The 26536-nt window shown below is 36.2% G+C and overlaps 1 protein-coding gene across 1 annotated transcript; it reads left to right on the top strand.

Moving 5' to 3' along the window:
* Positions 1-1948: 1948 nt before the first annotated feature.
* On the top strand, positions 1949-22082 carry LOC140139804 (uncharacterized). Its single transcript, XM_072161537.1, has 8 exons — positions 1949-2854; positions 3920-4103; positions 6390-6529; positions 10378-10503; positions 15437-15628; positions 17686-18545; positions 19578-19693; positions 21653-22082. Exons 1-7 carry the CDS (start codon positions 2198-2200, stop codon positions 19681-19683), a joined length of 2265 nt encoding a protein of 754 aa, XP_072017638.1. The 5' UTR covers positions 1949-2197; the 3' UTR covers positions 19684-19693; positions 21653-22082.
* Positions 22083-26536: the final 4454 nt, after the last annotated feature.

The following is a 26536-nucleotide window of genomic DNA, read 5'->3' as shown; positions in this document are numbered from 1 at the left end:
TCAGCACTACTACTTTCTAGTGTGGCATATGACGTCCGTAAACAAAGATCCCTTATATTTGTTTACATTTTTTTTTGGATTGCAACATTTTTGAGAGATAATATGTATTTATTGGATAATTTCAAACTTATTCACACAAGAAATTTGAAAACTCAGTCAGAAGTTTTCGTGACTCATCCGAGTTCACTTCTTCAGCTATTGTGACTGTGACGCTAGCGGTACTGATGTCACGTGATTGATCATATGATATCGATCCATGTGACTAGCATTCCGTAAGAAAAGTGGTGTTTTGCATGTATTGTTAATATCATGCAATGTCTAACAATAATCGCGTGATACTTGACAGGTATACGATAACGCACTTAACTTATTTTCACATTAATTTATAGTCCGGCTGCAAACCATTGTTTAATCTGTTTAGATTGTTTTGCAAGTTAAAGTGTTTTTCTTCACTGATTAATAATCTATAGGTGGTACAAAATGAGATTGTGACGGTGTAAAAATGTCACCCGTATGCAATTCGAGATTTCCAAGGTCAAACACGGGAAAAAAGTCGAAACTGGTCAATTATTTATAAAAAACCCATATAAATATGTTCCTCTGATCATAAGGATTCAGAAAAAGCACTGTTTTGGAGTTATAAGCCAAAAGGTAAAAGGTTGAAGATTCATTGGGGCTAAAATATACAAAATGCTCCAATTTGTATGATCCAAATTGTTGAATCTCTAATCTCAATTCTAATGCAGAATAGCTATTACTACCTGTAACGACTTATTATCTACTGAGTAGGTAACCGTTAATGGAAGTAGGCCATCATCAATAGTACTCAAGGCTATTCTTTATTAGAGTTGTTATAAATGAAAGAACACTTTGAGACGATTTTCATCAAAATTGGAGACTATTTATATTTTAACTCCTGTGGAGTTCCCTATTTAAAATTCTACTTTTTTGCTCATAACTACGACAAGATCTACGATAAGTGATATATAGGTGAAACTGTATTATTTTCAAAATCCTTATGACGAGAGGAGTAATTTGGAATATGTTCAGAGAAATTTGGACCAGGTTTAATTTCGACCCATGTATAAACTTTGACCTTGGATATCTCGAATTGCCACTTTGCAAAGGGTGACACTTTTACACCACTCATTTTGTACTACTCAGAGAACAATGATCAACAAAGAAAAACACTTTACCTGGCAACACTAACCACCTCAAACTCCTGGCCCGGACTATTATTATTGTACCATATTAATGCCTTATTAAAATTAATAACTTAGATTTGCAAATGTATACATCTTGTAACGGCTGACTGATATCTGTTCTGTTTGTGCAACAAAGCAAACACACATAGTTTCGAGATATTACCCGCTATGTGCCGATATAATGTGCAACATGGAAAAGTGGTGTTTTGTACAAATTAGAAATTATTTTCTTCTTTTTGGGGGGAAGAAATTATAAGGTGAATGGTCATAACATTCATATACTAGGAGCAACTAGGACGTATTGACTTTAGATAGCCATTAACCAATGTTTTCTTTCGAAAAAGAACGTCGACAAATAAACCATTATGCTGCACACATAAAATGTTGAAGTTCAAAGTTCGTTAAGTGAACCTTCCTACACACAAAAAACAAACTTCGTTATGTACGATATTTTCGCTACGCATTTTCACAATCAACGAGCTTCGTGTATAGTTTTGTTTCATATACATTGTAATTATGACTTCCGTATGTAGTATAAACATTGTTATAAACTGTTTCTACAATTAGTTTCGTATGTAGTATGACAATCGTTAATCTCAAAGTAACAATATAAAGATGAAGCAAAGTTAATCCAAAAGCGAAAATTAAGAGCATAAAAATTGCATGTATATTCTTGGGTGATATTAGTGAACACGTAGACTATACCATTGAATTCGATTTTTGTTCCACACTGCCTGCCATATTTATAGACGAGGAAGTATTTAACACATACAAAATTAAGTAAATCATAAGACTTCATGCTGATTCATTATATTGCTTGAAATGTTGTTCAGGAGGAAGTAATGAATAGGCCTATTATTGAAATCATGTGAGTGCCAGTATTGTCACCAGTTGTAATAATTCAAAATTGTACCTTTTATATTATTCACATTTTATCTTCGGAAGTATTTTGAATACCACTGTAAAAAACGTGAGTACCATTCTCTTCAACAATGGATGAAGGGCCACAACTGTTCAAAACGTTCGTGAATCGCAATCGACACAAGTTACCAGTAGTGGTCCAAGTTCAAGAAGGCATCTATGGCGACCAGGAACTTGATTCTGAAGTTCAGGATTTCTCATGCGGAGATTACCTACAGCTACAGAAGTTAGTTGAAGAAGTCAACGTGACCTTTGAAAGCTTTTACGATCAACCTAGTCACCAAGGTCAAATAACGCTTCCGATCGATTATGAAGGGAATTTGGAAATCCAATCACGGTTTCCGATAGGTCACGTGTTTCCAAGAGCCGCTGACGTCCTGAAAGATTGTGTCACGTATGTTTACCCCCAGCTCCAATTTGAGGCACAGGACAGTATCGTTGTGAAACCAGGAGATCGATTACGTGTATTAAAGAAGGTAACCCTTCCTAAAGGAGATTACCTTCTCTGCATGCTCGTCAGAGAAGACAGAAATGTCATGGTACCGTTTCAAACAAAAGGGAACTTTGAGAAAAGGGAAGAGTGTCCGGAATGTCGTCTGAAGGACATTCTCGATCGTCTCCCTCAGAGAGTACGAATTCTGAAGGATGAGAGTATGAAGGTCAGGGGAATTGGACATAGGATTGAAGGGCTTCATGAAGAGTACTTTGGTGATCTTCTGCTTTCTAAGGTAAGTACTGATATCCGTATTATTATTTTTGGAAATTTTGTTCCTTAACAACAAGAGGATGCCTTTGCAAATATAAAAAAGAGGATCCCTTTTCCTTTATGCAAGCGCATGTCAATAGGTGGACTTAGTTGTGTTTTCAGGTTGTTATTCTAAAATAAACATGATAAACGAAAGATCTCGCTTGTTCACCGAAGTACTGTTTAAACATTGTAATAATATAGGCACTGCAGTTTAGTGTTACAAGCTACATGCTTATATTAAGTCAACTTTTCTAACATCTTAAACTGCTTGACCTTCTATAATCGGATGAAACAGCATTTTTGCAAGACATTGGTATAGTAGGCCTATGTGAATTGTCGTAGTGTTTCACAAAGTTAGCTTCTTGCACCTGTACTTATTATCATATAGGTAGATGGAAATTTGGATCTATTTTTCGGTTGGATATGTTCCTTTTTTCTCTCTCCCTCTCACTCACCATCTCTGGCATGATATTTTATTAAACAAGAAACACAAGGCCCTGTGTCACAACCTGGGGTACCTTTGTGTTACATATTAAAAAATGAAATGTTTCAAACATAAAATGTTACACGTCTCATTTGAAGTGGTTCATCCTCCTGAACATGTTGACACCTTTTTTTTTATGGAAATCGGTTAAAAAACTTTTTTCCACATTTACAATCATCTGTATTATTTTATTTACTTGGTTTAGATGTCTGGGAGTTCATTTAGACATTTTTTTACTAGATTCAAATTTTTAATTTGGGTTTTAAATCAAATTTACGATACGAATCCCTCCTCCTAATCCTCAACCACCCTTGGCACATTTCATGCCAAACGTCATAAGAAAATAATTAAAAATTATTTTAAAACAGGATAAAAACATGAGTAATATAGAATTAATTAGCCTCAATTTAAGGCCTAATTGAATCTTCTAAGTGAAGGAATACTCAAGCGACACTGTTTTGAAGTCCAAGCTGGCCATCAAAATGTAACAAAACCACTTTTTTGGGTACCTCAGTATATGACACAGGATCACAATTAATATCATCACTGTGTTTTACCCAGGTGGAGTTTGTTGAAGCATGTCTGTGGGATTCACCCGGTAATATCATCAAGATACCGTGCTCAATAAACATCAACGTCATGGCTGCTCCACAAATGGAATCTCAGTTTGGCGACGCATGTGATATCCATGCGCTTATACAACGTGACGTCTTGGGGACAAGCACGAAAGTAGTCATCGCAGATGGTACGTGTATGTTTAATACGCATATGTATGCTTTGCCATGTTTGAGGCACCCAATAATAGAAGTATCACGTGGTAGTAACATGGGATGCTGGCTATTCTGTCCTCTGTGTGTATTTACATTTACTTAATATCAGCCAACTCAATTAACATTTTGTTAAGGTTCGAAATATTATTCCAAACCCCGTTTTGTGTGGCGGATGGAGGGAGGGATAGAGGGCTGTAACATACCTATGATTTCGTAACCACAACCATTACATCCAGTTGCGTAAACATACATCAAAAGAAATAAGGTACCAGTTATGTTCACCCCTGTATATCCTAAACAATGATTTATGTTAACATTAAAACCGCTAATTACTAATTGGGAGGTACACCATGCCATAAACCAAATGAAGACACAATTAAAGGAGGGGACGTCATAACCAACGAATTAGCAAAGCTATATACAACATGTATGCAAAAGGGAAAGAACAGTGGAAAGAAGCCACTATGATTATTCTGCACAAGAAGGGGGACAAGCGAGACCTAAAGAATTATAGTCCATCAGTCTTCTCTCAAACTTGTACAAGCTGTACACAAGGATACTAACAAACCGACTAGAAAGCATCCTAGACAGCAATCAACCAAGGGAACAGGCAGGATTCAGGAAAGGCTTTTCAACCATGGATCGCATCCACACCATCAACCAATTAAAGGAGAAATGCCAGGAATACAGCATTCCACTATGCGTAGCTTTTATAGATTACGAGAAGGCATTTGATTCTGTTGAAGCCAACTCAGTTCTGAATGCACTTAAAGACCAAGGAATTAGCAACGCATACCTAAAGATCTTCAAAGACATCTACTCAGATTGCTACAACACAGTCAAAATGCACGAACACAGTGAAAAAAACATGATAAAGAAGGGAGTGAGCCAGGGAGACATTATTTCACCAAAACTCTTTACAGCCACCCTAGAAGGAATTTTTAAAACACTTGACTGGAGCCAAAAAGGAATCAACATTAACGGAGAACACATGAGTCACCTACGCTTTGCAGATGACATTGTCACTATATCAAGCAACCTCAAGGAACTTGAAACAATGCTACAAGAATTGGACGAGGCAAGCAGGGCAGCTGGACTAAAAATGAATATGAAGAAAATAAAGGTTATGACAGGACCAGAAACAAACCCAAAGATAGTGTATGTAAAAGGGGTTGAAATTGAGCAGGTCGAGGATTATGTATACCTTGGACAACGCTTCTCTCTTCGAGACAAAAAAATTCGAAGGAGAATTAAAGCCGGATATACATTGGTAACAATAACTGGTACTTTAATTCTTTTGCAGTCTGTATTCCTTTTAGACTTTGGGGAATGGCGGAGGGTGCAAAATCTGTGAAGCGGAGCAAATTAAATGGGGGGGGGGTGACTACCAGAGGCGCTTTGAGGCAACATTTGTGTTGTTGATGTTGGAAACAAAATTAATGTTTGAACCTTTTTTTTTTATGTCTACGCATAATGCACGATATTCGGGGATTATTGATTACAAGGCCCCAATTAAATTGAAGCCATAATGTACGATTTCCGTCAAATTTTAGTTTTTGTTATTCTTTATTCAAAATGTTGACATAATATTAGTAATAACTGCCAGGAAGGGTTGGTGTCCATTTTAAGCTGAAATAGCAAGATAAAGTAAATGAAATCCCACTGGTTATCTTGGCCATTAAACATTCAGTTCTATGGGAGGACAAAAATTCATAATAAAAAAATATGACATTATGTCGAACTTTGCTCTGTTGACCTACAAAGACAACAAATTTGGCCGATTCCATTTGGGTGCAAGTTGGGGCATGTGTAAATATTACAAATAAGGGGAAAAAAGATCAGGTTAATGTCATATTATAAGATCATTCATTATGGCTTTAATATGTGGGTGGTCTGGGTGGATATGCCCATGTATGGACCCTGCTTTTTGGGATCGGAAGTCAAAGAAGATCCGAAAAAGTCAAGGAGAAGAAGAATTTTTGACTTGGCACCCCCGGGATTCGAACCTTTGACCCCTCGCATGCCAACCACACGATCACGGTCCGGTAGCTACACGGGTTATTGCTGCCCGGCCAGCAATTCCGTGCGCATATGACACTTATATAGGCTGATTGCGTCATCGCAGACCCTGGGATTCATGCATGCGCATATTTTTTCATCGTAAGATTTTGTAAGATTTTTGGGTGTTAGGGTTAACATTCGTAGCTCGAAACAATTTGCATACCACAGATTTACAAAACGTCCATTCATAATCCTTTTAGATGAAAATAAGGCTGAACAACTTGGGCTCACAATGGACACGATCTTCAACATACGGGATCATAGACAAGAGATATGTGCACTAGCGGAAACTGACGGATCATTCCTACTTCTTCCGCAACACTTTGAAGGAAACTTTATGGTATGTAATTCGCCGTCGAAGTCATTATTTAACTACCATAGCAATACGTTTTTGAATAGATCGCCCTGCACTACAACGTTCATGCGGTACCTATGCATTGAACCATAGATGTCAAAGAAATGCTGATCACTCTCACCTGTAAGATTAGTATCTTTGAAAAGAGCGGTATTGTATTCAATCTATGATTGCAGACATAGACAGGTGATGAGTGCAACCTGTTTGTAGTACAGTGCGATATATTCAAAGATTGTATTCATCTATTGCTATGGTAGTTAAGGGAACAAACCAAAGGCACATTCTCCGATAAAGCGTTCAAAATGCCAAATATGTGTCGCCCATAGTTTCAAGTCGTATTCAGACTTGTTTCGCCAGAAAGAAATAACTTTTATTAATATAACTTATACTTAGGAGTTGCTTTTTAAAATGTGTGAGGCTAGAGGTTGTAACATGCCTAGAAAGAATAAAACAATAGAGCTGATTATGCATGTCCACTGTTTTCCTCCATGTCGCCAGCCAAGGTGTGTTCTGTATAATGTGTCCCTGCTCTCTAAACATGCGCGCATATAATGGATTATAGGTACTTTTCATTAGCTGGTATCATGCCCTAATTATAAAGTATAAATCATCACAACACAGATTATTAAATTTTTCCAACAGGTCTATCAGACTATGTCGCCAATATTGTTCACAGATACGTTACCATATTTCTAATGGATAATAATCTGTGAAAATAATTGGCTAGATGAATGTTCTCATATGTGATGGATCAAGCAGTCTCCATAGTTATATTATATATATGGAACAAAACATAATGGTTTCAAAGTCTATTAATGGCAAAAAGTCCTGACGTTACGTTCATGCCTTCACAGATACGTTACCTAAATTCTACTCCCCTCGGAAAAAACGCTGTGATAAATGAAGCTAAATACCATACCAGACTTTAGTACATTGGGTAATGACTGATCAAGTATGGGCATTAAGTCGGTCAGTTTTTACACTTGCACGATTAAGACAAAGATGGGAAAGGGTTTCACAGATACGTTACCACTGATACGTTACCACCAATACGTACAAGTAATATTGCTTAAAAATGAAGTATTGTTGAAAAATCACCCATGCACTGTTTTGTGTTCTTAAACTATTAAAGTTTACGATTCTGCATGAATTTTATGAATTCTTTGTGGTTGGCATTTTGTCATTCCTGAGACCAAACTTGGACGCTTTAACGGAGAATGGGCCCAAAAGATCGATGACGTCCTGTTAATGAAACTAGGGGTAAAATACTTTATTATGTTTGTAAAAAAACCATTAATCTGAAGAATGTGTCTTTATATAAAATTATACTAGAGCTATACCCCTATGCGTAAATGATTATTAAGCTCAATATGCCGGTATCTTACTATAAAAATGGTATAGGCCTAATGCTATAGGGACATTTGTTGAGACCGATTCCTCCCATTTATTGCACCAAGTTTAAGCCCAATCCAGCTGATAGGATACTGTTTCACCCCATATGACCTTTGACTGCAGATGACCTGTTGGATGACCTGTGACCTCAGATGACATTACTTAATTACAGGTAGTTAATTAAATTAATTAATTTATATATTTACTTGTTTTACTGACTACTCATTCTTTCTTCCTTCAAAACCCACAGTGGAAGACAGTGCCTTAATATAGATTTTACCAAGTTCAAGTACATACATGTATCAGAATGCATCAGAGCTATTTATAGAACACAGGCAGCAAGTGCAATTGTTTATACCATGGTCACTGACTTGGGCACTGTGGATTTTTGGAAAATTCACATTTTCGCGGATTTTGAGCCCAATCCTTTACCGATCGCAACCAAATGTGATCCCCGCATTCGACCGAAAGTAGCTTAGGACACTCCCCATATTTTCCTTGATCTCCCGTATAAATTACAGCCCAATCGGACCAAGTTAAAAATTTGACCTTCGACCTCCGATTTCGACCGACATGCCGGTATCTTACTATAAAAATGGTATAGGCCTAATGCTATAGGGACTTTTGTTGAGTCCGATTCCTCCCATTTATTGCACCAAGTTTAAGCCCAATCCAGCTGATAGGATACTGTTTCACCCCATATGACCTTTGACTGCAGATGACCTGTTGGATGACCTGTGACCTCAGATGACATTCCTTAATTACAGGTAGTTAATTAAATTAATTAATTTATATATTTACTTTTTTTACTGACTACTCTTTCTTTCTTCCTTCAAAACCCACAGTGGAAGACATTGCCTTAATATAGATTTTACCAAGTTCAAGTACATACATGTATCAGAATGCATCAGAGCTATTTATAGAACACAGGCAGCAAGTGCAATTGTTTATACCATGGTCACTGACATGGGCACTATGGATTTTTGAAAGTTCACATTTTCGCGGATTTTGAGCCCAATCCTTTACCGATCGCAACCAAATGTGATCCCCGCATTCGACCGAAAGTAGCTTAGGACACTCCCCATATTTTCCTTGATCTCCCGTATAAATTACAGCCCAATCGGACCAAGTTAAAATTTGACCTTCGACCTCCGATTTCGACCGAAGGTAGCGTAGGACACTCCCCATATTTTCCTTGATCTCCCATGTGAATTTCAGCCCAATCGGACCAAGTTTAAAATTTGACCTTTGACCTTCGACCTCCGATTTCGACCGAAGGTAGCGTAGGACATTCCCCATATTTTCCTTGATCTCCCATATGAATTACAGCCCAATCGGACCAAGTTTAAAATTTGACCTTTGACCTTCGACCTTCGACCTCCGATTTCAACCGAAGGTAGCTTAGGACACTCCCCGTATTTTCCTTGATCTCCCATATGAATTACAGCCCAATCGGACCAAGTTTGAAATTTGACCCTTGACCTTCGAGCTCCGATTTCGACCGAAGGTAGCTTACGACACTCCCCGTATTTTTCTCCATCACCTGTGCGGATTTGGCGAGGCTGGGATCAAAACTGACGGAGCCTTTTACACACACACATACATACACGCATACAACATTAGGCAAATTATAGTAAGATAAATCTAATGAGATGTACTTAAAGTGTATGTAGCTGGGATGAAAAGCCGTCCATCATATGAAAATTTTGACCTTTCGTATTGACTATATATAATTTTCCCCAAAACACCTAAAAATTATATGGCTTTTTGGTAATAATCTTAGCTAAGCCCTTTCACAGACGAACTTTTCATAACGAATGAAAAATGCTTACAGTGCAAAAACGGTTTCTTATCTTTGTAACATTTGTGACCGTACGCCACGAATGAGGTAAAGTCTGCAAATTTTATTCTGAGTTACAGTGTAAAATGTGCATGAAGGTCGTATTCATAGGTACCTCAAGTTGATGCTTCATGTATCTCAGTCAAACACCTTTTAAACCAATCAATAATGTTATTGTTGTAAAGGATAATAAGCTTCAATTCTTAAATAGCTCTAGTCTTTCTTTGCTTTGGCTAAATCCTGTTGGTGGGATACAAAGCATTGTATTTTGTCTAGGTATGTATAACCAACAATTAACAATGAGAGGACATTCCTGAACCTCGTTGGCTTGAGGATGATTTGAAATGACCGATAATTATGATATTTAATACCAGCAATGTGGAAAAAAGAGACACATGTAGAACCGAAATAAGGTACCAATTTGTTGAAGGGGCAAAGTTCAACAAACCATAACCCCGCTTCTGGATATCGTTTGAAGTCAAATGATATACCATTTTATGATGTATTATATTTTCTAAACCTAATTGACCCGGGCCGGCCTTACGGCTGGTTTGTGGTGGACGGTCACATTTTATTCTGAATTTATTTCCTCTAATTGCAGTTCATCACTCAAGAATTCAAGACTGCCATTGATCTACTTGAATCAAACTACAAAGAGCAGGTCCGAGTTACGCATGCGCATGTTTCTGCAGATCCTCGCGGAGACTCATTGTACCACAATGACAAGGTAATACAATGGTCCTATTGAATGATCATAACTATGTAACTTCACATTCTAAAAACTTACATCACTTTTTAGCTTCCGCCATCTTTGACCATATTTAGGAGGCTTAATCTCACGAAATGCTTATTCGTAAAATAGCGTGTGAAATTGGTTTTACTGCTTTAAAGAGGCTGTATCATCAGAAGAAACATTAAGGTCATGAAGGTAGATGCACAATTGATACCTTTGGTCAATCGCAGGATTTCAAAGTTTAACGATTCAGTATATATATGGCTGACGAATCCAATTTCACGCATTCCTACACCTCAATGGCAGCCAGAGCTGGGTCCCCGTTGGCTCCATCTCACCTAAAATGTGAAATGATGCGGCCTTGGAGTGGGATTTTAAACTGCATTCTATCACCCGTGTTACACGTAGACAAAAGAATGATGACAGTTTACAGCACAATAAAATCTAACATCGATTTTTAAGCGGCTTTAATCCACCCAATTGGGCAGTCACAACACGAGTTTGGTGTTGCGGGGACCCAATAATGGCCGACCAAATCCTGACCATGACTTGGCTCGTTGGATTCGTCTATACAACACACCAGTTTGAAGTTATTAGCGGAAATATCGAAGTTCAACATTGAGCCCTGTCAGTAAAGTACTGTAACGGGATTTCCCCTCTATAAATAGCTTGTTTTTCCACTATTTTGCAAGCCAAATAATCACGTGTTTTGCCACATCAAGGTATTTTTTGTACCACACTTAAGTTGTTATTGTAAAGTTTGCATTGTATTCAGCGCGTATAAGCACCGTCAGTCAGGAAGCGGCTTCGCCCTTTGTGAGGATTTGGAAATCGCGGACGCTGATTGGACGGAGGTCAGCTGATCCAACTTGGCATGGGTTTTCATGTGGGCGATTTGAGAAACTTCTCAGACCAAGACGAGAGACTGATTTAGGCAGACCAAGACTGATTCAGGAGACTGACGACGACTGCGGTGCAGACCGTGTTACGTGATGGATAGGCGAGTAGAAAGCGACGAGAGAAGACAATATTTCGACAAATGGACAGATAATATTACTTTTGTATGTTTTTCTGGAGGAGTAAGACGAGAATTTGGAAGAGATGGAGATTACCGTGACAATATTTTCGTGTGTACAAGACCGAGCAAAATTGACAGCAGCGAATGGACGATGCAAAGTTACCAAGTTGACGAGTTGTAATTGTGACGACATTTTTAATTCGTAGTATGCTGAGAAATGGAGGAAGATTCACATTTTCCCTTTATATTTGAGTGGATATTATCGCCTGGATTGGAGTTATATCTTCAATGGAGTTTTGGCAGCTCATGACGCACGCAATGGACATGATATTTTCAAGTGATTTAGCGAAGACGCCATTTTCTTCTAACGCATGTATTTCTGCAATGGACATTTCGCAATTAAAAAGCTGGCCAGCAAAATGTCGGATTTTAATTCAGTGCACTGCGCGACAACGTCGGACAAGCATGATCGACAGGCGACGACATTGGACATTGTGTGTATATTTATAATGTGAGTTTATGATTTTGATGATATGCATATTTAAATGTAAACAAACAATTTGTGCTTCTTGAGAGGAATGAGTATGATAAATGTTTACCTAATTGGATGTGTTTTGAGCAATGTTTTGGCTTGTATTTGTTGTGGACATTGTTTTGATGAGTAAAACAGTCTGAAATTGGGTCAGAGTTCAAGTTCAGGTCATTGTTTGGCAGGGATTGAGACAAAACCTTGTACAAGTAAATTGGGTTAAAATATTATGTTTTGTAAAACAAGTAGCACAGATGATTGCAAATTGTTATAACATTTTGTGTACAGAAAGTCAAACTTTGTGTAAATAAATATTTGAAGCTATTTCATCATGTTGATTGACATTTTGTAGCTAAAGTATGGTGCGCCGAAAGCGTCATAATTGCGATTTTGAGCATGGTTCAGATATTGTGCACTTTGCGAAAAGGTAGGCCAGGTTGAAATAATGTGTGACTTTAAATAACATGTAGTTGCATAATTTACCAGATTTGTGCATGCTAATTGCGTAATCATATTTTGGGTTTGGCTAAATGCTTTGTGTAGGGGTATATTAGTGCATCATTTGATTCAAGATTTGTAGGCCTATAAAAATGTTTTGATAAAAATGTGTATTCATGCTTTGTAAATAACTTGTGTACAAGTAAGAAACCATGTTGTGTACTTTGGCAAAACACTGGTAAATACGATTGTGTATTTATAACTTGGTTATGGCAAGCCACTGCTGACAAAATTAGCATTGAAATTGATGATTGGTGTGTGACAAAAATAGATCATTAAAAATGTGATAAATGATGCAGCCATTGTTGAAATATTGTACAAGTGTGTAAAAGCTTGTTTTAATTAAAAGATTGTCTTTCAAGTGGAAATCTGCGCAGTGGTGCAGAATGTGTTGATGTGGCTCCCAGCATCAACTCCCGAAGGTTGTGCGCAATATAGATGTCCATGAGGACATTCACTAAACATGTTCAGTGTGTAGGCGTAATATGGTTTCAAAAATAATGCTTGCAGTGTGCATTCATAATGTCATTTGTGTGAAATAATTGTAAAATGTAATATTAATGTTGGCAATTGCACTTTTGTGGCTTATGCATTTAGGAGTTGTAGATTAGACGAGTTGTGAGAGAGCTTTAGTGAGAGTTTAGAGACGCGAAGGTTTGAGGCGCTCAAATTGCGAGTTAACATTGTGTACAGTGTTAGAGTCGTAATGGATTGTGTGGTATTAAAAGATTTTACATGTACGTGAAAGAGTCGTAATGTAAATGTATTGCATGGGATTGTGGATTAAAACAGTTATCGCGGGTACGGATTTAATAAGTGAAAAATGGTTTGATTCATGTGTTCGGTAAACTTTCGGGTCATGTGACCATTAAAAATGATTCAACCTACGTGTTTTAATTAACTTTCAGGTGTGACATTAAACATGGTTCGACCCACGCATTTTTGCCAACTTTCGGGTGAGACCATTAAAATAGTTTAGGCCCAGGTGTTGCGGGTAAAATTATTAAAGGAAAGAAAGGTGATGAAGTTTCGAAACAAGGGTTTCGGGCGAGAACATTGGGAAACGAGAAGTACAGTTGTAGTAGAAGCCATATTGGGTATAAGAGTAAGGTAAAAATCAATTGTTGGAGGTTTGGCATTTCAAATAGTTTGTGCATGAAGTTAATAGTGCAGTGACCTTTGTTTATGTATTTACATGTGTAAGATGCTTTGATGAAACTCTTTAAAAAAGTATTCTTTGTTTATGTAAATTGTGAAACTTTATGTAAAATGATGTAATCCGTTAATCATAACAAGGTATGGCAAGCCATTTGCGTCATAATAAAGTATGGCAGGCCATTTGTGTCATAACATAGATAAAACACACTGTTGCTAATTGTTTAATTAAACAGTTGTGCATTGTAAAATCAAATCATTCCTTTCAGCCAGGTATGGTAAGCCATTTGTGACATAAACTGTTATTCATGTAGTAGATTAAGATGCATTTTGTAGAGTAAGAACATTTAATAAAACTTGTTAACAAATAATAATATTCATTGTTGTTGTGTTTTTAAACCTGACCTGGATTCCTTTGACGGATACCTCGGTGTGTTCTGCCACACCAACTTACCCTGATGGTGGCAGTATTTTTGTTCGCATAAATCTGCGCTTTTAGAAACCAGTTTTCGCTACTTTTTATTTTTCCCCTAAAAGGAGGGGTGGCGCTGCTCCAATTAATTTGGCAAATCCGCTCGGCCATAAAAAAAAATGGGTCAGCCAGCGACCGCCCCTATTCTTTTTACAGTACCATGGGACACTACAGGGGCGTAACTATGATTTCAAAGTGTCTTTTGGGGGACCGGGGACCAAAAATCCATCATCTGAATCAGAAACCTTGGCATATATGGGGATAAAAAAGGGTCAATTTTCAGGGTATGGGATCATTTTCCTAACCATTAATTTGCCCTTCACTACTTTTCGTTGCTGTGCTTTTCCGTTCCCTTTCGTAATTTTTTCTTTATCATTTAATGTTTTTTCTTTCAAGTTTTCTTTTGTTCCCTTCCTTTTCCGTTTTGTTTTATTTGTATGCCATAGCGCCATATGTTGCCATGTGCTCGTGAGAGTAATTTTAGGGTGATTATTACATCATTTAAGGGGGTACTACACCCCTGTGGTAAATTTGTGACTATTTTTGCATTTTTCTCAAAAAATAATAACACACTGGTAATAAAAGTTACGTATATTATTGGGGCAAGGAATCCAATTACTACACTTAAATTCCTGTGACTCAAGACAAGAGGTTCATTATATACGATAGGAAACGAGGTACATCCTAGCGGTACCTTATTTCTTATCATAAATAACAAACCGCTTGTCTTGGGTCACTGAAATTCCAGTGTAGTAATTTGATTCTTTGCCCCAATAATATACATAACTTTTGGTTACCACTGTGTTATTAGTTTTTGAGACAAATGCAAAAATAGACACACATTTATCGAAGGGTGTAGTACCCCCTTAAAGGTCTTTTACTTTAGTAAATTATGATTTATAATAATTATAATGACAAAAATTTACAAGAAAAGTACGGCAGAACAAAAAGATTTAAAAAAATCATGACGATTAAAAAATAAAACCCTCAAAAATGAAAACACCGTTAATTTTTTGAAAAATATTGAAAAACTGAATTGACAACACCAACCTCTTTTCAGTCATGTGTTTGGTCCTTCTTTGCAATGTGTCATTCTTGAAATGAAAAGGCATCCTTGGTAACGTACTTGATAAAAAAACTGAGTGTTGGAATTATTTAAAATCTTTTTTATTATCTTAAAAATATGTGCGCACAGGAAACTGAGACAAACCTTTTTAGCCTAAGATATAAAATGGATTTATTTATCTTTTCTCAGGTCAAAATACACGCAAAAGAGTTACTCCTCGTCCCACAAATCCCTAATACTTCATATGAAGAACATGAGCTCATTCTCTTGGATCGGCATTTTTCGACACAAGGTCACGTGGGTTTGGTGAAAGTACCAACATATGCGTTGGGTTGTTTTCAAACAGATGTAACAGAAGAAAACGAATTTCAATTGGCCAAGGTTAGTGGATGAAGATTTGAAGACTAGTGGATGAAGTAACCGTGTGTTTAGAAATAGTCTTTTTAAAATGTAGAGATCACATATGTGACTGTACAGCACGAATGAGCCGTAAATGTCCTAAATTGTATTCTGAGTTACAGTGTAAAATGTGCATGAACGTCGTATTCATCGGTACTTCAAGTTGGCGCGACATCTATCTCATTTAATAGTCAAACACCAATCAATAATCCTATTGTTGAAGAGGATAATAAGCTTCTACCTTAGATGACTTTAGAATTTTTAATAGCTCTGGTCTTTGTAGCTTTTGCTAAATCCTGTTCAAGTGGTGGGTTACCAGGCATTGTATTTTGTATAGGTATGTATAACCAACAATATTAACAATGAGAGAACTTTCTTAAACCTCGTTGACTTGGGGATGATTTGAAACGACCGCCAATTATGACTGTTTGATATTTGGAAAAAGAGACACATGTAGAAACGAAAAAAGCTACCATCTTGTTGAAGGAGCAAAGTTCAACAAACCATAACCCGGCTTCTGGATATCGTTTGAAGTCAAATGATATACCATTTAAAAGCTTATGATGTATATTTTCTAAACACGAAATAAAACAAAATTGACCGGGTGAGGAATTTACGGCTCATTCGTCGTGTACGGTCACATATAGTTATTCTTTCAAACTATAGGCATAATTGCAAATGACACAAGAGCTAATAAAGGCATGCAGTTTAAGCATGATTTATTTTTTTGGTGAAGTGTCAAATATAGGTAAAAGTTATAAAGAATTAATGTGGCCGAACGTGTTAAAAAATGTCACCGAAATTTATACAGGTTACAATTCCTCTAGAGTTAAGGGAACTGGAATGAGCGTTTCGACAGTATTTTTTGTGGGACATGAGAGCACATCAGACCTATCGATTTGCATTCTGAATACAAATAATGTCTTTCTGATATCAAATAATTTTCATTTTATGAAATTCACGATCTAATACAAATCTTATGACAAATTATTAAAATTTGATATTTTTCACATTTTGAGATATAACAGTCCTCGAAGTAAATTTTATAAATTTAATGATATAGTCTTAAAGTGTATGTAGCTGGGAGGAAAAACCGACGATCAATTGAAAATTTTGACCTTTCATATTTGAAGATATGGATTTTTTCCCCAAAAGACCTTTTTATTTTGGTGTTTTGGGGAAAAAATCCATATCTTCAATACGAAAGGTCAAAATTTTCAATTGATCGTCGGCTTTTCATCCCACCTACATACACTTTAAATATAAATCATCAGATTTATAAAATTTACTTCGAGTACTGTTAAATATCAAAAATATCAATTTTTAATGATTTGCCATAAAATGTGTATTACATTGCGAATTTCATAAAATGATAATTATTTGATATCAGAAGGACATTCTTCGTATTCAGAATGCAATTCGATATGTCTGATGTGCTCTCATGTCCCACAATAAATACTGTCCAAACGTTCATACCCCACCCCTTAAGGATTCGGAAAAAGTATCTGATCTATGTGTGATATATAGGCAACAAAAAAGGTGAAATGGAGAATTTTCCACTCCTCAGGAATCCAAAAGTAAAAAAATGCTCCGATTTTGATCAAAATAATTGTCCTTTTTCCGTTTGGAACCACATTTTAACATTTTAAACAATGAATATAGTTTGCCATAAATCGAGTGTTTTGATACTTGGGTAACATGGTCACAAATGACAAGGTTAATTCTATGGGCCCTTTTTGCCCTGTTACACCTGAGATTCATGAGATTTGACACACTATCCGTTGTCTAATATGTTGTTCCAAGTTCTGTGATAAAAAGGATAGAACCTGAGCAAAAAATGAATTATAATTGAAAATGATTGCCTATTCGTGATATTATCATAATATATTTATACAGTAAGAATGTACCCGCAACAATTATGTACAGGACGATGATAACGCTTTCTGTGTTAAACCGGTACATTACTACCGTGGAAAGTTAAGCTTCATTAAGCTTTTTGATTGCGAATATTGTTAATGTGACAACACTCTCTTCTTCAGGTACTTGAATCAGAGTTACCACAAACCGTAGGCTTCGCTGGATGTCCAAACCCCTCATCAACAGAATGCCATCTGACAGAAGGAAAAGCTGTCACATTTCACGGTGTGCATGCCTTCAATATGGTGTACGTATCCCCAGACGAAACAAACAATAACCCCAATGAATGCATCCGGGTGATTCCTGATTTTGTCTCACTTAAAGTTCGACCTCTACGTCCAGATTTACCAAAATCAAAGGGCAGAGCTCACAACAAGGGTCCGGGTAGAAAAGAAACATTGAATCCATTGAAGATGAATGTCTTCAAACTTGAAAAGGAACAATTCGAGGCTATTTTGAGCAATATTGAGAGCGCTAAAGATCCGAGTACGGGAATATACGTAGACGCTGTTATTGAAGGAAACAAGGATAGAAAGCTTCCAGCACCTCCACCAGACGACGGAAATTATGACCAGTTAACACAGTCTGATATAAACCAGTCAGTTATGTCTTTGGACAGTCAGAGAAATAAAAAAGTCGTATCTTGTGTTGAAGGCTACGAAAAGTTTCGAGGACAAGACGTCATTCCCAAACAATCACAACAAGAAGACTTTCCTCCACCAATCTTTACACCAAGTTCAGGACCAAAGGATGGTTCTAGGTCACTTCCCTCGTCTCCACTGGAAATTATAGACGTTCCACCACCTATCTTTACACCAAGTCCAGGACATAGGGGCGGTTCGACTTCAGGTCCTTCATCTCCCCCGGGATTCGCCAGCTTACGCTCTGAAACAAGACAAGGGAGATCAGAACCTGGTGGGGCATCTTGTGATCCAGAGTCTCCAGCGCCCCGTACTAAAAGGAGTTCATTTGCAAGACTCCGGTAAGTGCGTAAACGGTAATACAGGGTGTCCCATATTTTAAACTGCTACGTCTTTTCTTTCTTATAAACAACGTGTATGGAGTTTTGCAAACCGAAAATTAGTGGAATAATTTTGAGACCTGAATTGTTCAGCAGTTGTCTTATCAATCTAAACTTTATAAAAAAATGGCAAAGAATGCATTTCTTAGATCTTTATAAATAATTCAGGAACACTATTAACAAACTCGTGGTTATGTTTATAGGCGTCACGTTTAGTTTTGGCCGATAGTGCTATTGGTGCCACGATCGGTTCTATCGTACCCTGGACATTTGCATAGTGCTTTCGTTATTCTTTTTGGGAAAATGCAAATGTTATGCTCAATACAAGTTTATTATATCCAGGGCATGATAAAAAGAGTCATCGATACCTAACGAAGCACCGATAAGAATCAAGGGAATCAACTTAACTTACTGATTTTGGAATAGGAAGAAATGAGAATAAAATTCTCGCAAAACAAAATAATTTTAGAAGAGTCGTCGCGAGAATAGATTCTCTGTGAGCCATCATGAAGTAAAGAGTTTTTGTTATAACATGTGTACGTGCATATAGCGTTACCCCAAACAACAGAACAAATTTCTGTCTCTTTAATTTAGAATAATTATGTATATATGATGTTAGCTGCATTGTTAAGCTGTTTTGTTTTTTAATTAACAAGCCACGTAAAATTTATACTGACAATTGCAACGTGCCTACGTACCATCACGTCTGTGGGGGAAAAACAGTCGATGCATAATGTACTGTGACGCAGCAGCCATGGGCTTACGGGTGGACAAACTCAATTTTGACCCTTTGACTTAGAACTGCCGCCACATTTGCAATTTAAATTCTTTTTCATTTATTTTCAAAATTTGAAACAGACTTTCCAACTTTGAAAACTTTGAATGTGGCTAAAGTTGTTTTTAGACCACCCTGTACATGGAAGTACTCAAAAATTTTAAAACCCTGGACTTAGACCTACATTGCACCCTACTTTCGTATTTTGCATTATACAGACGCTCAATATCAGGTACGTTACCAAGGATGCCTTTTCATTTCAAGAATGGCACATTACAAAGAAGGAAGAAACGAAGCAGATCAGAGCCGGAACTTAACAAGTAACTGAAAAGAGGTCGGTGTTTTTATTGTTCTTTGTTTTCAATATTTTCAATATAGGGACACTTATCCCAGCAAACACAAAACGTTTTCGACATCATTCGCAAAAGGTTATAAAAGGTTGTTTGTCAGAAAACGTTTAAATGTCGGGTTATGTAAAGGGTATATTAAGAATATAAAACGTTTTCATAACCTTAAAAAACATTTTTGATAATCTACTGCTCAGCAAACAAAAATGTTTTACAGAAAACGTTTAAATGTCGGGTTATATAAATGGTATAAAAACGTTTTAATAACATTCCATAAACATTCTTGAAAACTTGATACAAAACATTCTAAACAGAATGTTATTTGGGGGTTGAAAAAATATTTTACGAAAAACGTTTGCCCAAAATATTTTCAATAACGTTTAAAAAACGTTTTCACGACCTTTATATAACCCGACATTTAAATGTTATTAAAAGGTTTTGAAAGAAACATTTTAAGAACATTTCTGTGTTTGCTGGGTTCAAATATTTTAACATAATGTTATTTAAGTATAGACACAATATTTGGCAAAAATGTTTGCAAAAATAGTTAACAATAACATTTGTTGAAAACATTTAAAAATATTGTTGTAGTGTGTTGTCATACAAAACGTTTTAAAACGTTATCATGACCTAATTGACCTTTATATAACCCGACATTTTAATGTTATTAAAACGTTTTTACCTGAACCAAAACGTTTTTGTGTTTGTTGGGCTATATATGTTCATCACGCGTGCTTCTTTATTAGAAAATATGCCAGGGCCAGCTGCTAAAATGACTTTACCGTGACAAATGCTCAAAATCATGATAATTGTGGCCTAACATCGACCCAAAAGAAGATGTCATTTTCCCTCCTTGTTCTCGGTCAGTATGCCTCTATAGCTATTATACATACTACAGTTACTGTTCATTTTCCTATATACTCTCACCATTCACATGTGACCTCTACAAACAGTGTATGTTAGAGGTATAGGCCATTGCGTAGTTAACGTCACTGTGTAAAAAATAACCGACCGAACATTCTAGAAAATATAGTTTTGTAACATGTCCTTAATTTTTACCTAATTTAGATATTTGAAAATATTCGCACTTTGGTGTTTTAGGAAGGAAGGGCACGGCATGCCTGCAAAATTCCCTGTGTAAATCGAATGCAACTTTTAGTGACTATCACTCACTTGTGTAAGCAAGCTTGACCACGCTTAGCAATTTCGACCGCGTGCATCTTTTTGATTTGCAATCCACCAAATGTCAATATCAATCTCGGTCAGTTTAGAGTGTTTGGTAGCAAATTTCGTATCAAATATTGGAGCTAACAAGATTCAGACTCATCCGGTATCAATGGAAATTGATGGGTACAAAACGCTTAGCAATTTCGACCGCGTGCATCTTTTGAAAAAATCCACTAAATGTCATATACTGGTATCAATCTTGGTCAGTTTAGATTGTTTGGTAGCAAATTTCGTATCAAACTGGAGCTAACACGATTCTGCATACGACCGTATCAATCGAATTGTCAGAACAAGATCAGATTTTGGTGTAGGACGTGTTACATCACTGCGGATTTTCTTTGTTTGAGGAGTTTATATAGTCAGGGACCTCGTGTTATTTCATTTTATACAGGTTGTATCAAAATGATTGGTAACCTTCAATTTTGATGTTTATTGAAAAGTCTGCGGACTGCGACATTGGATATTCTTGTAATGTCATGAATTTATTATTTTATGACTTATACTTTAATCTACACATTATTTGGACCTTGTGTTTTTGATGTGTCAGACTCATCCGGTATCAATGGAAACTGATGGGTACCAATTATTTTGATACAGCTTGTATTTCTATATTTTTATTGAAGTCGTTGCTAGAAAGCGCGCAACACAACGGATAATCTATATGACATATAATTACAATTCCTGTTACAGTGTGTTCTCTTTTTCTTTTCTTTTCATAGGTCTCCAAAACCAAGAATACGATCGGCATGTTTTCCTGCAACTTCGCAACGCGTGGTATTTGTCTCTGAAAAATTTTCTTTTTATAATGTATAGCTATGGATAAAAACTTCAGATTGTTTAGATAAAAACTATATTTAAAAGTTATCATGTCACTAACAGAGCAATTCATTACCAAGCCAGCTCCAAATATGGAAAAAAATTGGCAAAGAATAGCATGCTGCAGGCCCAATCTTTGACCCATTTTTTCAGCTTCCTTCGACTATAAGAAAAGGATATGAACTCTTTAGATAAATATCATCACATTTAAGTATTAATTGAATAGCAAAATTATTGCGCGAAAACCGGTTTGATGGCAAGAAATTACTTTTCGCAACCATTTTGAAATTTGACGATCAAGCTGTCCATTTTCATTTTTAATAATTGTTCAATCAGAAATCGGATAATGTTTAGTTAACCGTATTATTAAACTGTGTTGACCTTTGACACGCGTATTCTGTCCATAGCGTCATAACTAAACTTTGCAGATACACAGGGAAAATATGCCACTTAGTGCCTTGGTAACTGATGCCACACGGCATATTCCAGGTTGGACTTAGGTGAATGTGCAAGGGGTATGCACAACCAGGCATTTGCCGGCCGGATGATCAATTGCCATAGTGTCAGAAATGTTGGGACCTACCTGTTGTGCCAGGTTGGCAAGTGCCAATCTGGCAGCAGTTGCCATTTTAATTTTTTAGTGATTTACAGATTGTTATATTTTTGTACAAAAATGAGATATTTAGATGGTTCCCAGGGTTTTAGGCTCCACATTGTTTTGACCATACAAAGAAATTGCCTGATCTTTGTTTTCCTTGTTTTTTTATTATTATTTTGAATACATTAAATCATTTTAGTACAAAACGGGGCTATAACGTCACTAAACTGTGCAGATACAGCAAACTATTGATACATCTGTGGATTCCTTATGACAAGACAAATAATTGTACATAATTCAACAGGATTGGGATATTTTCGAATTGTGACCCCTGTTTGACCTTGGCCCCTACCTACAATTACCAGAACTTTGAAGAGGGCAGCCCAAACCAATTTTGTCAAAAATACTTTCAAAATTTTGTTACAATGATCTGGGCACGGGAAATTAGCGCTGTTTCTCTACTTAAGCAATGATGTATGACGTAGTGATAAGACTTGTTCTATATTCTTCATTATTCATAAGAGGAGTTGGTCATAAGAGAGAAGGTAGATATTGCACTTACCCACTTCTGGCACTGAACAGGCGATATATATATGGTCGAATCCAACCAAAAGTGTCCACGGGCCAAAAATAAAAGTCCGAAATAAAAATGTCTCCACAATTTTTCCTTTTGCCCATTGATTGATGACATATTGGCCTTATAGGAACCAAAAGTGCCATTACTAATCTTGAAAAATAAATCCAGGACGTGTGATAGTAAATGTGATATCAAAACCCAATGTTACCTACGAATACCACTAGGATGCTTTCACTATCGCAATACTAATCAACCTAAAACAAATGGAATATTCCCATTAACGCTTTTTTCGTGTAATGTAGACCACAGGGTGTCAGGAAAATGCTAACTCAACCAGAAAATATTTGTTTTTATTTTTATAACGCGATCAATATGATCTTAGTCAATTTATGCTAGTTTATTTTTGAAAATGAAGTTTAGGTCAGTTTCTGTATTTTATTTATCAAATGAGTATGAATCAATTTACACATTGTATAAGAACGAGTAGGATATATGTTTTCAAGAATAATAGGAATTATACGCATACACCTAACGCTTTATACAATGAAAAGGTGAAGAAACCCGAGTATTCGTAGGTAACATGAGCGATTTAACAATATCTATATTGAGTTTAGAGGTTTAAATTTTGCTATTATGGTAATGAATTAATAAAATGGTAGTTTTAGATCTCTTTCAGATGGTACGTCCAAATGAATAAATGCTATTACCTTAGATCAAAAATTTTTGATGCTTTTAGCAAGATTTTGACCACTTCATTTTGATATACAAGTAGTTAATCAGCAATTTTACATAATAAATAATTGTTGAATGAATCCGTATATGGGTAATAATAGTGTCCTGGGGTACCGCTTAAAGTTTTTGACAATTAATTTCCATTGGTAGGGACACTTCATTACACATGTCATGTATTATGCTGTATTCGTAAGTAACATTTCAGTATTTGTAGGTAAGAATTAGACTTTTGGTGGATATCGCAATCGAAACTTCATTTTATAAAGCACTTTGAATGTATTATTTTCTTTATGTGCGTTTATTGATACTTTAGACCCTATCATGTATTAATAATGTCGGTTCACAGCGGTTGAAAGAGGATTGAAGTAAGAAACAAAGGCACTAAAGTGACTTTAATTTGCTTAATTGCACACAAATCGCTTAAAACCGTTATTGCAGACTTGTGAAGTCCATCTTGGAGTCAGTTATGTCTTGTGGCCTTTCGTTTGAGGGCAACTACAATTAGCTTTATACCAGGGTCCATCACTGTGTTGTCTCGATAATGAGACAATGAGAACAGTCGTTTTTTCCATGGTATTCGTAGGTAACCTTAGCGAAAACGTCAAAAGTTACCTTCGAATAAATCAATTTGGACACAAATTACTCAGAAACCAGAAGGTTGGTAAACATTTAAAATGAAGCACACATGACAGTTGACAAATCCAAGTATTTATCCCTTCTAATCTTCTTTGAATCTGATTTTTCTTTCAAATGAGCAGACCGTCGTCTATTTCAGTACATATTTTTCAACAATTAAGCCGTATTCAGTTTTGCATGGTGGGCATGTATGTGAATTCGCAACTTTCATTGACATATGATTTGATAGCAAACATACAGGCCTTCGTTATGTACCAATATGGGCATTGGCGTGAATAGCAGTGTTTCACAATACTGTCATGATGTCAAATTGTATTCGTAGGTAACATTCGGTTACCGAAATTTACCTACGAATACTTGCTTTTATTGTTGACATCTCAGAAATATTTAAACGCAGGCTATTGAAACTTGGTAGAAATAAAGAGTGTATTACCCTGCACCTATTGCTTAACTATTGTTTACTATTCTCTCACTTTGTGGAAATGACACAGCTTTTAACATGTATTCGGAGGTAATGCATATTTTTTACCAAACCTACCTTTGTGCCATTTAGAATTTCTGGCAGCTAAACACAATAATAAAGATGTTCGAATGCAATGCATTTCAGTATTTGACATATCAAAGCTTGTATTAATTGCGCATTTATTAGTGAATTCCATTTTTAAAGATATATCTAGTGCTATGAAAAATTGTATTCGTAGGTAATGTAAAAAATACCACTCAAAAAATTAGCACAAAAATTCATAATTATGTACAAATATGTGAAAAATTGAACAGGCAATCTTTGAATACACACCTTTCAGGAAATCAATTTAGATTCAATCCAATGACTTCTTTTCATAACTGATTTAGATGTTTTTAAAACCACCTTAAGAAATATTTTGAAAAAATGGGTAAAAATAGCATGTTTTGGGGTCTCTGTGTCTAAGTTTTTCACAGAAGGGGTCTTATTATATATGGCGCGAAGCGTACGATCAAGGCGAATAAACACAATACAAAAACGAATGCCAATTGATTAATACTTTTAAGTTATGGCCCTGAACATGCCGTGTACACTTTTCGTTGGATTCGACCATATGCATGGATGAAAATAACTGGTATCTTAATTCTTTTACACTCTGTAGGCCTATATCAAGAATCTAAAGACATGTCGGTATATCATCTAATATCTATGTCATGGTAACCATCATACGGCTACTTCGTTTGTTTAAGTGGTTTTCCAAGTAAAGTGTTGGATGCGTGCCGTTAGATAAATAGGCCTATAAAATAAACGCCGTGTCAGACAAAAGTATTTATTTATTTATTTATTTATTTATTTATTTATTTATTTATTTATTTATTTATTTATTTATTTATTTATTTATTTATTTATTTATTTATTTATTTATTTATTTATTTATTACATGTATAACAAAATCGGGAATATTTGTGTAATACTTAGACCTACACAATGTGCATAGAAGCTTTTAATTTCTTGTTAATATGAAACCAACGCACAATGCAGCAATATCATCCATTATAATATGATTAAAGGAAGTCTCTGGCAATCACAAGATTATTCCTTATGTGTAAGAAAAATAATTATCACGCACGAATCACATGGTTGTATTTAAAACAAACTCATAGTGACCATAAAAACGAATAAAAACATCCGTCTCTCAACATGCGATATTCAAAATCCAAAGGCGCCGAAATTGTAGAGTGCAATGGCGTTCCGGTAATACAATGAAGGCTGACGACAATTGAGCACATTACATGTTACGTCATTGCACTTACACAATTTCGGCGCGGGAATTGTGAATATCGCATGCTGAGAGCCGACTGTTTTCGGGGTTTTTTTTATGGTCAATGTGATCCGTGCTTGATAATTTTTTCTAACATAAGGCATAATGTTATGATTGCCGGAGACCGCTTTAAAATACTGGTACGTAGTTGTAACTTTGGACTTTTCGTGTATGTAAACAATTTAGGGAGTGTAGCCGCTTCCGACGGGGATTTCCCTATTCAGTTGTAATCTGTAAACAATCGTCCGTGCAAAACAGTCACTTGTCAATCTTGATCAATTAGGTGATAAAAGGTAATATAGAGACACCTCGGCCTACTGAATAGGACAGGCGTAGATCCCAAGGGGATGGGGAATAATTCCACCCCCATGGTTTGCCAGGGGGATGGTCCATACAATCATCCCCAATGTTGACGCCTGTATGTGGGTTTCTGATCAAATGAACCCCATAATTGGCCGTG

Source organism: Amphiura filiformis, chromosome 18, assembly GCF_039555335.1.
Source record: "Amphiura filiformis chromosome 18, Afil_fr2py, whole genome shotgun sequence".
Classification (NCBI taxonomy): Eukaryota; Metazoa; Echinodermata; class Ophiuroidea; order Amphilepidida; family Amphiuridae; genus Amphiura; species Amphiura filiformis.
The sequence above is the reverse complement of the archived record's forward strand: the minus strand, read 5'-3'. Positions and strand labels throughout refer to the sequence as shown.